This window comes from Dipodomys merriami, unplaced genomic scaffold, assembly GCF_024711535.1.
Source record: "Dipodomys merriami isolate MVZ:Mamm:240054 unplaced genomic scaffold, mDipMer1.0.p SCAF_7, whole genome shotgun sequence".
Lineage (NCBI taxonomy): Eukaryota > Metazoa > Chordata > Mammalia > Rodentia > Heteromyidae > Dipodomys > Dipodomys merriami.
Window position 1 is genome coordinate 45,487,915 of NW_027206290.1, and position 12,441 is coordinate 45,500,355.

Genomic DNA, 12,441 nt, shown 5'->3' on the forward strand with positions numbered 1-12,441 from the left:
CCCATGTGAAGCCAGCTCTGTGGAGAAAACTGGGGTCAAAGAAGAGGCCCATCTCTCCACATGGCCAATCCTAACACATACCCCTCCTTCCTCCCTCACCATTCCTGAGAAACACAGAGAGAGACTGGGAAGGTTTCTGCATTCCTCTGCCAGTGGGGGGTGTTCTCCATGTTCCCCAAACCATGACAGTATACATAGTGTTGCAGCAAAATAGACCAGACAGACCACGACCCACTGCCACCAAGAGTATTAGTGGAGGACAGAAGAATGGTGTATGTTCCCCCAACAGCAAGAGTGGTGCAAAAAGTAGGCCCAGTGTCAGGCAGATGCCACCGCACTGCCATGGGAAAAGAGCAATATCACAATCCCATTTTCAGGGCCAGAGCAAACCAGGGGACATCAGAAAGAAGGAACAGGTGCTTAACAAGACAGGTGCTGGTGGCTCACACCTGTAATCCTAGCTACTCAAGGGGCTGAGATTTGAGGATCACAGCTGGAAGCCAGCCCAGGTAGACAACTCCTTGAGACCCTCCAGTTAACCAGCAAAAAGCTGGAAGTGGAGCGCAAATGGCAGGGCGCAAGACTTGAGAGAAAAAGCCAAGCAAGAGTGAAAGGCCCTGAGTTCAAGTCCCAGTACTGAAACAAAAATACTGTTGAATAGATTACTTAAATAGATAAAAGAGCTTAGCATACAATATCCTCCAGATCTCACAGGTGTTAGCCTACCTCCAAGTTTAAAGGAAATCCAGGTGGTCACCCCGGAGTTCCTCTACCCCAACGCCTACCACTCAACGGCTAATGCCATTTAAAGCAAATAAAGGCCATTCAGAACCTGGGAACCTCACTGTTACTGTAAAAGAAAGGACAGCGAGCCCCCTGTTCCCACTCTGGAGCCAAACCCCAGCAGTGAGCACTACTACGCCACCCAGTCAGCTGAAAAACCCAGCTCCCTTTTAATCTGGGCCATCTAACACTGCTCCACCCAGTGTGGTCCTAGAGGATTTTGAAGCTGGCAGGCCACTTGAACCTGCTGGCTCCACCTCAGCGACCTCTAGATTGACCAATGTCAAACCCTGATTATGCTGTCCTTCCTTCATGTGATTCCTGCATCAAGGAGAACGTAGCTAAGAGCTGACGGTGACAGCACACAGGGTGGCAGATCGCAGCCCCAGCTCGTGTCACTTCTCAAAAGATTTCCTTGCACGTTACACAGACACAATGGAAGGAAGAAGAAACGTCAGAAGAAGAAAGGCAGGCAGATACGCAAAACACACAAATGTAGAGGCAATCAGACAACGCCCAGACCACCAGAAAAGTGAAGTTTAGGAGTCTGGTAGCCAGCTTTTAATACTATCTTTTATTTAAATAGTCTTTAGTATTTATGTGAAGCCAAAAACAAAAGCAATAAGCAAAACTTAAAAATGAACTTATAACACAATCCAAGTAAATCCATTAAAAGCTTTAAAATGTCAGCCTGTCTCTAGATGACAACAATAGTGATTTACACTTTGTTTTCCTAAGTATCTTTCTGCTTTGCCTTAAGAGTAAGCCAGAAAATAGCAGCATCCAATGAAATACAACTGTGCAAATCAATTTCTTAATTTTCTTTCAGGCACAACTTGATGAAACTGATTCCAGCTGCCCAAAGATCCCCTCAGAGCAGGCAGAGAACGTGCATCAGACGCGGGCAGAATCTGGCTGGCGCCTGTCATTTCCTGTGTGTGTCCCCAGGGACAGGTCACTGTCCAACGGCCGTCACTGACCCTTCTGAGGACTGCTCTTCCAAACAGCTCCCTGGGACCCAAGGCCCAGTTCCTCTCCCACTGCATGACCAAATAAATAACAAGCAAGCCATATGTCCCCAAACTGTCCCTCACCTGGAGTCCCTCAAGGGTCCCTGGCTGACATCTCCCTGGGCAGTACAGGTGATAGGCTTCAGCAACTAGACAGACCCTCAAGGAGGCCAATCAATCAGAATAATAAAGCAGCCACAGTCTCCTTCCTACCACCCCAAGCAAATGCCATTTCCTCCTCCTTTCTCCCAGGTCTAGGAGGCAGCCGTGGGAGGAACAGGCAGAGTCACCCAGAGGGCAGCCATCCTTGATGGAACTAACACCTTCAGGTGAGGAAGTCTTCCCATCAGCCATGGCTCCCCCCCTGCTCCATTCACCCCTGGGCAAGTGCTCTCAAGTCTGCACTGCAATTACAATGGCAGGACCAGCTGCAACGTGTACTCTTTACTTACCTACTTTTAGAAAGGATAACATTTCCCCATAACCCAATCAGCCTGACTAAAACTTAGGCTGAAGAACTAAAAATAAATCAGAAAAAAATGTCCTTTCAGACGCTAATCATTAAACAAGCAGCACCAAGAGGGGCCAGAGACTGGGGAGTAGGAGAGAAAAGGAAGTGGATGGAAGCCACCCAGGGGCCCCAACGTCTGTATAATCCCCCCCCCAGTCCTCAGAACTGTCTACTCTGCTGCCCAATGAGAATATATTCCTTACCCCAGTGGGTTTACTAGACTTAAGAGCCAGGATGTCTTGCCATCATTTGATGCTCCTGATTAGGAAGCTAGAAAAGGCTGGGCACAAGTGGCTCATGTCTGTAATCCTAGCTACTTGAGAGACTGAAATTGGGAGGACCATGGTTTGAGGCCAGCCCAGGCAGAAAAGTTCTCAAGGCCTCTTCTCAATCATGAGCTGGGTGGTCACGTGGTACCTGCCTGTTATTCTAGCTACAGCAGACTACAAGAGGCTGGTTATACCTGGATACATGTCCAAGCAAGAAGACCCTATGTCTCAAAAGTAAGCAAAAAAAAAAAAAAAAAAAGAGAACCAGAGGCATGATTTAATGGTAAAAGTGCCTGTCAAGCAAGCAAAAGGTTCTTAGCTGAAAATTCCACGACTGCCCCCCTCACCAAAAGAGAAAAGAAGCAAGGGAAGGAGGTAGCACCGGCTACAATGGTGACTGGAGTTTCATCTTCTAGGCCCTTCTGCTGCCCACCCCTGCGTGGCAAAAAAGCCTGTCATTCACAAATGGGAGAAGCACCAGAGACCACCACGGTTGAAGAAAAACAGCCACAGCAGAGTCCTCTTTCTGTAGCTTCCTAAGTAGCCCTCCTGCCTCCCCTGTTCCCCTCCCAAGCCCTCTCCACACCCAGCCAGAACTAAAATTTCCCTAAGAGATCAAGTCCCACATGGCCCCATCTCTCACAATCTCAGATGACACCCTCACTTTCTCTGCTGGCTGTCCCCACGTAAATAGCCACATTGCATGTCCTAGCTCATCTGAATCACAAAAGGTCACTGAGTAGCTGGGCATTGGTGGCTCCTATAATCCTAGCTACTCAGGAGGCTGAGATCTGAGGATTGTTGGTACAAAGCCAGCCCAGGGAAAGGAAATCTTAAGACTCTTACCTCTAATTGGCCAGAAAAAAAAAAAAAAAAAAACGCAGAAGAGGACCAGTGGCTATACAGCACCAACTTCAAGTGAAAAAGCTAAGGGACCGTTCCTAAGCACCGCACCCTGAGTTCAAGCCCCAGAAAAGGCACTAATTTTCAAAGAACCAATCCTGAAACTGCAGGCTCAGAGATTAATGTTCACAACCATCACTGAGCCCAGCAGAATGCAGGATAGGTGTGGTGGCAAGACCATTCTCCCATCTCTCCATTTGTGCAGAATGCCAGACAGCCTGCAAAACCAGCGCCTGAACATTGCGAACAAGAGGTTGCCCTCTTCGTGAAAACAGATTTCTGCTCTTATTTCTTCTCCCATCTGACCCCTCCTGGGACCCTCCTTCTCTTGCCTGGTGCATTGCAAATAAGGCACTTAATCATTTGGTTCTTGGGCAGTGGACACTCTGGAGACAGAGCCAAGAAGTGCCGAGCGCTAATTGGGCTGTCTGCCTCTGACAGAGGTGAGTGATGGCCCAGCTGTTCAGACTGATGGCGTCCAAATGGCCTGGAATCGTGGCCGTGGATTTATCGAACCATCAGTAAGGACTGCTTTTCTCCCATTAATGTAATTAAGACAATGAACTACTTTGATGGAAGTTTTTTTTTTAAATAAATAAAGAAGACTTGCATTAGGGACTCAGTAGACCATTAATTACATTTAAAGTTGTATCAATTCAGGAGTGAATAACCAATCTTTAGTTTGGACTCTTAGATATCTGAAATGAGCCATCACCCATCCGGGAAGGCAAAAGACAGCCCCGAGTCCCTACCCCTCATCAGGGAGCATGCCAGGTTGAGTGAAGAACAGCAGCACCAGGGGCGACTGCCCAACAACCAGCTAACCACTCTCAGGCCATCTCCTTCAGAGCAGTAGAGATGGGCAACACCCAGCACACCTGCTTTAGGAAGCCAAGCAAGTCCACAAAACCCCAGCCTCACACAGCAAATGGTAAGTAACTCTGCCTACCAGTCTTTACTTCATTGGGCTCTTACCCGGCTAATAAGCCTCCCTTTCCTTCTGTTCTTCTCCAAAGCACTAACCCTCTTCATACCTAACTCTCCATTCACAGAGTATCATGAAAGGGTTCACTGATTTGTTTTTTCTTCTGTATGTGCTGGAGTTTAAACTCAGGGACTGGGTATTGGTCCCTTCAAGGCTTGTGTTCTACCACTTGAGCCACAGCACCATTTCCAGCTTTTTGCCTTGCTTCAGACTGCAGCCTCCTGACTAGCTAGTGTTACGGCACCCCAGCCTTCATAAATATTATCTTGTACAAGCTCCTCAGAAGCCTGTGAGCAGGTACGACTGATGTGTCCACAGAGGAGGAAATGAAGAATGAAGGCTGATATGAGTGGTAAAATAGCTAGAACTAGGACAGGACCTGGTTCTACTTGGACAAAGCCCAGGCTGGACCCTTTAGGTCCCTTGGGGGGCTTCAGACTTGGGGTCGTGGACCCTGTCTCCTCCCAAACAGGGGGGCATATGAGCTCTTGCTGAGTGAGAATACCACACAATGATGCCACACCACACAATGTCCTGACACAGACCACCAGGACAAGCTAAGGGCCAGGTCACTGCTGTGTCTTTTATTGAGAGGCAAAACTCGGGAGAAGTAGCAGTATCTGATGATATAAGGAAAATGAGACTTGGGAGAAGGGAAGTCGAGGCTGAGAATGGGAGGAACGCAGGCCAAAGCCACTTAGAAAAGTTCATTTAACTCCATTTCCGCTGAAGGAAGCTGTACATGTACATGACCCTAGCAATGACAGGAAGCCTAAAGTAGGAAACTCTTGGGGCATGAAACGGGGCTTGGGCACTAGCCCTCAGCTTTTTCCCTCAAGGCTGGCACTCTACCATTTGAGCCACAGCTATACTTCCAGGTTTTGATGGCTAGGTCCATGAGATAAGAGTCTCATGGACTTACCTACCTGAGCCGGCCTCACAGTATGATTCTCCCAATCGCCACCTCCTGAGTAGCCAGAATTATACAAGTGAGCCACCAGTTCCTGGCTTCCCTTGTTTCTGAATAATAGCTTCTGCCCAGTAAAGGAAGCAAGCTGATAAGATAAACATTGGAAAGTTTTCCTTACAGGTACCCAACTGAGCTTATCATAATACAGCATTTGTTCTTTTAGGACTAGAATAGGGCTGCAGAATTGCAAAGCAATCATAGCCTAATAAAATAATATACAAATACAAAATGTACGTCTTAATGATGATTTTTAAACCAAGTGAGCTACAGCATGAAGCCTTTTGAAGTAGTCAACTTGCCAAATTTAATTCCCTCCATGTTTTCTTGTTCCTCAACATAATTTCAATTTTTCTTATTCTCTGTCTTCTGCCACCCATGACTCGACCTCCGAGTTGTATTTTTAAAGAAGTATGATCCACAACACACAGTGAGACCAAAGGAGTATACTTTTAGGAGAAAAACAGAAAAGCTCAATGCCTATGTGCAACTGATCATACTAAGAATATTCATCAAAATGAACTCCAGGAAATGAAAACAAGAGGTTGTTTTTTTTTCTTTTTTGCTGTTTTTGTTTTCTTTCCTTCTTGTTCTGTTTGCTCCTTTATAAATCTTCACGAGTATAAGGGGAGGCACAGAAATGGAGGGACAAAGGGTAAACCAATGCAGCAATGGACACTATGGGAGAAAGGGAGGGAAAAGCTGGGAGAGAGGGAGGGAAATGGTGACACTGTCCAAAAAGAGATGGAATCATTACCTGACTTATGTAACTATAACCTCTCTATATACCACCTTTATGAGAATAAAAATTTTTTAAATGAATAAAAAAGTATGATCTACCATGAGAATGCTTTACTGTGACCCAGAACGAGAGACTCAAACTAAAACTTACATGTGCTAGTCTGACCCACTAAGTTGGTTTTCCAACCCACAGTAGGTCATGACCGACCCACAGTTTAGAAACATGGTTTTAGATCTCACTTGCTGTACCTGGTCACCTATAAGCCATCAGAACTATCTTGCGTCATCTTGGTCTCCACATGATCTTAAAAAGCTTCTTAAGAGCCCAGCCTTCTCTGAAGGCCAACGGCTTACGCCTGCCATCCTAGCTCCTCAAGAGGCTGAGATCTGAGGACTGGGGTTTGAAGTTAGCTTAGGCAAGAAAGTTAATGAGACTCTTCCAGTCAAAAGCTGGAAGTGGAGGTTCACCAAGTGGTAGAGCACCAGCCTTGAGCAGAAAAGCAAAGGGATAACACCCAGGCCAAGTTCAAGCCCCAGCACCAGTATAAAAAAAAAGGTCTTAAAAAAATTTTATAGTTGAAAAATGGTAATTATATAACTAAAAGAATGATATGAGGAAAGGCAGCAAGATGGAAAGCAGGTCTTTGTAGTTAGGCACACACACACAGGAAAGAGCTACACAGAGCAAGGGTGAAGCAAGGGAGTGTACGTTCACAATTCTGCTTAGGGGTGCTGTCTCCCAGAACTTCAGACACACATCCAAACCCCTAAGAATATTTGAAGAAAAGACTTCTCAGTCATCTTTGAGGATTCCATCTCCTCTGGCATCATGTTTCATCACCTTCCTCATAGTTATGCCATTCACTTCTTATTCCCTGGCCTCCAGACCCTTCACAAGCCAATGCCCTGAAGCCTGGTCCTCGGGCTTGACCGCTCAGGAGGGGTCTGGCTGGCCTTCAGAATCGAAAGCTGCCACCCAGCACGTGCTCGCCAGAGACCACCTCCACCTCTCTTGCTGGCCACTGCCTCACGCTGCGGCACCTTATCAAGGATACACCCAGTATCCTGTACCAGGCTAGGTCCTCTGCATGCTACCTCCCATCCCCATACATCACACTACCAAGGAGGCCAAGATGATGGTCAGTGCTGGAAACGGAACCCAGGTAGGCAAAGCCAAAGTCCAGGCTCTTTTTACCATCTCTCAACACCATTTAAACTGTCCAACCACAGGCAAAGCTGCCTTTGCTGCCTGTCTCCAGAAACCCAATGACAGCCCTGTGGTGAGGGATGAAGAGTAGGAGGATCCTCAACATAGCATAGTTAGGCTGCTGTGTTTCTAGGAGCAATCACTGAGGAAGATGCCTGCCTGCACTCAGCACTATGAACCTACCCGCCTTAGGGTTCCTCTCTGTACACACAGCCCATGAAATCTGCATCTCTAGCAAGGCTACCCTTTGGGGACCTGCTGTGAAAGCTAACGGTAGCTGGCAGCAAGCATGAGGCTGGCTTTTCACTGTGGCAATGTTCCTGGCTCTGCCATTTTCCTTCAGCCTGTGTTTCCTCCACAGCCGTGATGCCACCGCGCCCTCTAGAGGCCACCCTTAATCATCCCTAGCACGCAGCAGAAATAAAGGGGGTACTCCTGATGTTCTCTATCATCAAATGGGGTCTAATGATCCCCTAGTCCTCCCAGAGCAGCAGCTCCTCCAAGGAACCAGATGTGAGGCTCTCATGGGGAGAGTAATGAATAAAAACATCTTCTCTGGATGCGTGAGGGAGCACACACCTATAGTAACAGTGCTGGGGGTGGGTGAAGGGAGGAGGAAGGATTGTTGAACTCAGGAATGGAGGCCAGCCTGGCAGTACAATGAGACTCCTCAAATACTCCCTCTCCTCCTGCCCCCCTCACTTTCCAGCTACATCTGGAACATCCATTCTGGAAAGCTATGCTGACCTTTCCCCAGCTCATCACAGTGAAACAGAACTCAGACAAGTGGTCACACAACAACCCAGTGGGACCTACCTTGGTCAGATCCATCCCAAGTTTGAGTTGTGAAATGAGATGAAGAATTACACTGCGCTGATCCTCCATGACGCCCAATTCTGTCTCTTCCGTGTCTTCATTGTCACTTTTTTCATCTTCCGACAAAACCAATTCACGGTCTGAGTTTGGCTAAAATGAAATCATTAACAATCACCAGCTAGTCCTTTAAAAGTTAGAAATGCAAATCACTCCCGTGCTAAACAACATCCCATCCCACCACCCCACCCCCAATAAAACTAATACTGCCCCAGAACTTTCTCTGTAAGCCAGTCCTCTGAGACATGAGCAGAAGCCAATACTGCCCAGGATCAGGCATCGTTCACCTCAGCTCATCTCTACGCCTCCAACCTAAGAACTGCCCCCGAGGGGGCTGGGAAGGTGGCTCAGAGGTAAAGCGCTTGCCTTGCATGCTTGAGGCCCCGGGTTCGATTCCTCAGCACCCATAAGCAAAAAAAAAAAAAAAAAGCCGGAAGTGGCGCTGTGGCTCAAGTAGTAGAGTGCTAGCCTTGAACTGAAGAGCTGAGGGGCAGCACTCAGGCTCAGAGTTCAGGCCCCACGACCGGACCCCCACCCCCAAAAAAAGAATTGCTCCTGATTTTTAAAAAAAATCATATAAAACCTCTTTGCTCTTTAAAAATCTAACTACAGTTAGTTTCTTTAAGTGTACAGATATGAGACAGCACCTCCAAAAAAATCTGACCCTCTGCAACCAATCCTATTAAGTTATATAAACAAAGCCATTTTATAACTAAGATTTTTTCTGTTTATAAATAAAAGTCATATTCCCCTGGGATTAAAATTGCTTTCTACATGGAAAATGTAACAGAGACTATGTCCACTCCATAGAATTACAGTGTCACTATGGCAAGTTTAAAGTCTCAGAATTGGCCTTAAAGAAGGAGACCAAAAAAATATGCAAATTCAAGAAAAAAAAACTCTCCAAGCTTTATAACCATATATTTTGGCTAGATACTCTGCTTTTCTTGATCCAAGTTTATTAATTCAGTTTTTCAAATTACACAGAAAATGAGCAAGTTAATAAACAAAATGCCCAAGAGGATTATGAGCATAAAATCTGCTAGTACTCAGTATGGAGAACCCTGGCCACCATGTAAAGCTGTGCTTGGAATTCTGCTGACAGACAAAAGGCCATTTCACAGCTTCACAGCCATTATGGTCTCATGATGCTGCTCTGTAAGCAAAAGCACTCATAGAGTGCTTTAGGAACATTATCAATTTGTTTCCAGTTACTGATAACACATCAGACATAATAACTTTTTTCCTGTATGTGCCAGTAATGAAGCTTGAAGTCAGAGCCCTGCATTCTCACTTGGCTTTTTTGCTCAAGGCTGGCATTCTACCACTTGAGCCATAGCTCCACTTTGGGCTTTTTGCTGGCTAATTGAAGATAAGAGTCTCTCAGATTTTTCTACCTGGGATGGCTTCCAACCATGATTCTCAGATCTCAGCCTCCTGAGTGGCTAGGATTACAGGCATGAGCCACCAGCAAATGTGGTGCTTTTATTTGAAAAAAAACTGTTTAAATCTGAAAGTATTAAGCCAAAAGGTATTAAATTTAAAGTTACCAAGTCAAAGGTAATAAATCCAAAAGATGTCCTTGCAAAAACTGATTTACTACCAGGCCTTAATGGCTCATGCCTTTAATCCTAGCTACTCAGGAGGCTAAAGATCTGAGAACCAAAGTTCAAAGCCAACCCTGGCAGGAAAGTCTATGAGACTCGTATTCCCATTTAACCAGCTAGAAGTGGAGCCTTGAATGAAAAAGGAACCTAGTAAGTTCAAGCCCCAATACTGGCCCATCCACACACGCACACACACAAACCCAAGAAAGTGAAGGGGTGACACTGTCCAAAATAAAATGTACTCATTACCTGAGTTATGAAATGATAACCCCTCTGTACAACACCTGAGCTCTGGGCCTGGGCGCTGTTCCTCAGCTCTTCAGTTCGAGGCTTGTGCTCTACCACTTGAGCCACAGCGCCACTTCAGGCTTTTTCTGCTTATGTGGTGCTGAGGAATCGAACCCAGGGCCTCATGCATGCAAGGCAAGTACTCTACCACTGAGCCACCTTCCCAGCCCCTGTATACCCCCTTAATAAGAACAATAAGATTATATTTTAAAAAAGGCACCCTGGGATGCCAACTATCTTTCTCCTCAATTCAATATTTTAAAAATGTGCTAAAACGAGTCATCTAATTTAAAATTAGTGCCCCAAACTTCAGGAATCTTCTCTTTGGATTACTCCTTTTCTAAATGTGAGAAATGAATAAATATTTTAACACTTAAAAAAATCCACCTCTAAACCTGATGATGGCTTACCAACCTGATCAGACAGACCATGTTACATCTGAATACCCTTCTCATACATACAGGCTATCTTCATGGTTGGTGCTTGTAAGTATCTGACCTAACCCGTGCTGGTCAACTCCCACCAACATCCAAAAAGGTAATCATCTACATTAGGCCTTCTTAAAATTTCAATTTAAATAGAATTTTCCATAGACACACTCCAAATCATCTTAAAGTCTCCTCTACATAACCTCAATTCTGGGCAGGTAATGGGGAAGGCCTCCATGAAGACTGCCTCTATTATATACCTGATTCTCTGGCCTTTTCCTGTGCTGCAGACACTGGCAAGTTGCTTTGGTAGAACATACAGAAATTACCAAGCTGTCCTAGCCCAGCGGAAATACCCAGATGGAAGTCTGAGAGCATTGCAGCCTGCCTCCCCACCGCAAGCAGGACCTCACCCATGTCCACTTTCTGCTGGGCTACAGGGGTTCCTAGGACCCAGGCACTGGGCCTGAATGGTGAGAGCTGGGTTTTGCAGGACACCAGCCTTCCACCAGCCTCCCTTGGGGCTCTGCCTTCTCTCTCTCCACTGTATTCCAGGCCAGTGTTAAAGTGGCACTTAGTGGGGGGAGGGGGTTACAGACACTCCTTTAAGGTGACCTGGAGCAAGCAGTTACCTCTATGAAACGAATCTTCTCATCCCAACAAGGGAGAGGAGAAGGCAGCACCTAGGTATTTTTTGCTTCAACTGAATCGAGTAATATATCAAGTAAAATCAAATCATCAGGCCTCTGATTGCCAGTAGCCAGGAAGCCTTCTGCAAGATCTAGCCCTGGAAGAGATGGGAACACTAACTTCTTTTGCTCCTCCCACTTTAGACTCACTTCATGTCCTCCCCTGGCCTGACTCCCCTCAGCTCCCCTGGTTATAGCAGACAATGATGCTGGTGCACAGACCTAGAGTGAACAGGGGAGGGGGCAGAGCTCCTGGGATCCTGATATCCCCTAAGGACCACGGGAGCCCAATAAACATCCCCTCACTAACAGAGATCCTTAGCAAACCTCACTCTAACTTCACATAAGGTTCCAACAGTGGTTTGTCATAGCTACAGAGAATTACACACACACACACACACACACACACACACACACACACACACACACACACACAAATACACACAGAGAGTTTGATAACAATAATTGTAATCAGTCCTCCTACCCAGCCTCAAGAAAATAATCAGAGGGTGCTTTTGTTTTGTGTTGGGTTTTGTCCACTCACCAAGTTGCTAGTAAATATCCTAGAGGACCCATCTATCCTGCCCCCACTGGAGTTCAGTCCCTCTGCAAAAGGGAAATGCTAGGCTCTATGTCGGTCTATATTTGGGGTACAAGGAGTAAAGCAGATTAGCTGGCAGTATAAATACAATCTGTCAGCATCCACAGAGCATCTGCATGGCAGTCTGATGACCAGACTACAATAGGGGATTTGAAGGCCAACACCCTTCTTCCTTTTGAGGGTTTGGTGAATTCTGGCGAGGAGTTCAAAGACACAGAAAACAGTCTCTCAGTCTAAGGGCTGCTTTCCACAGCCAGGTGCCTGTGCTTATCCACCATTCTTCCCTGTTTTGGGATGCCTGCTTTGTCCCTAAAAGGCTCACACCTTGCACACCTATAGACTTTTACCTGCACAGCCATGACAACAAACTGCAGGAGTTCAAGGTGGCAGAACGGTGCTTCTCTACATCAGGAAAAATGGACATCATAAGGCTCAGCAAGCAGCACTCCAGTGAATTTCTGCCTCCCCAGAGCTCACGGCAAACGAGCAAACCCAGCCACAAAAATGTGCACAAACTTGAAGATCAAAAGGAATTAAAATTATGTCTTAAGGATCAGTAGGCTTAGGAAAAATGAGATA

General features: G+C 46.2%; 1 protein-coding gene across 5 annotated transcripts in view; it reads right to left on the reverse strand.

The window, feature by feature from the left end:
- The window catches only part of Osbpl10 (oxysterol binding protein like 10), a 254,574-nt gene that overhangs the window by 18,498 nt on the left and 223,635 nt on the right, over nt 1-12,441 (reverse strand). For all 5 annotated transcript variants that reach the window (XM_070006482.1, XM_070006481.1, XM_070006483.1 and 2 more), the window contains one exon: nt 8,193-8,342. In XM_070006482.1, coding sequence (XP_069862583.1) covers nt 8,193-8,342 — 150 coding nt within the window. The remainder of the gene's footprint in view (nt 1-8,192; nt 8,343-12,441) is intronic.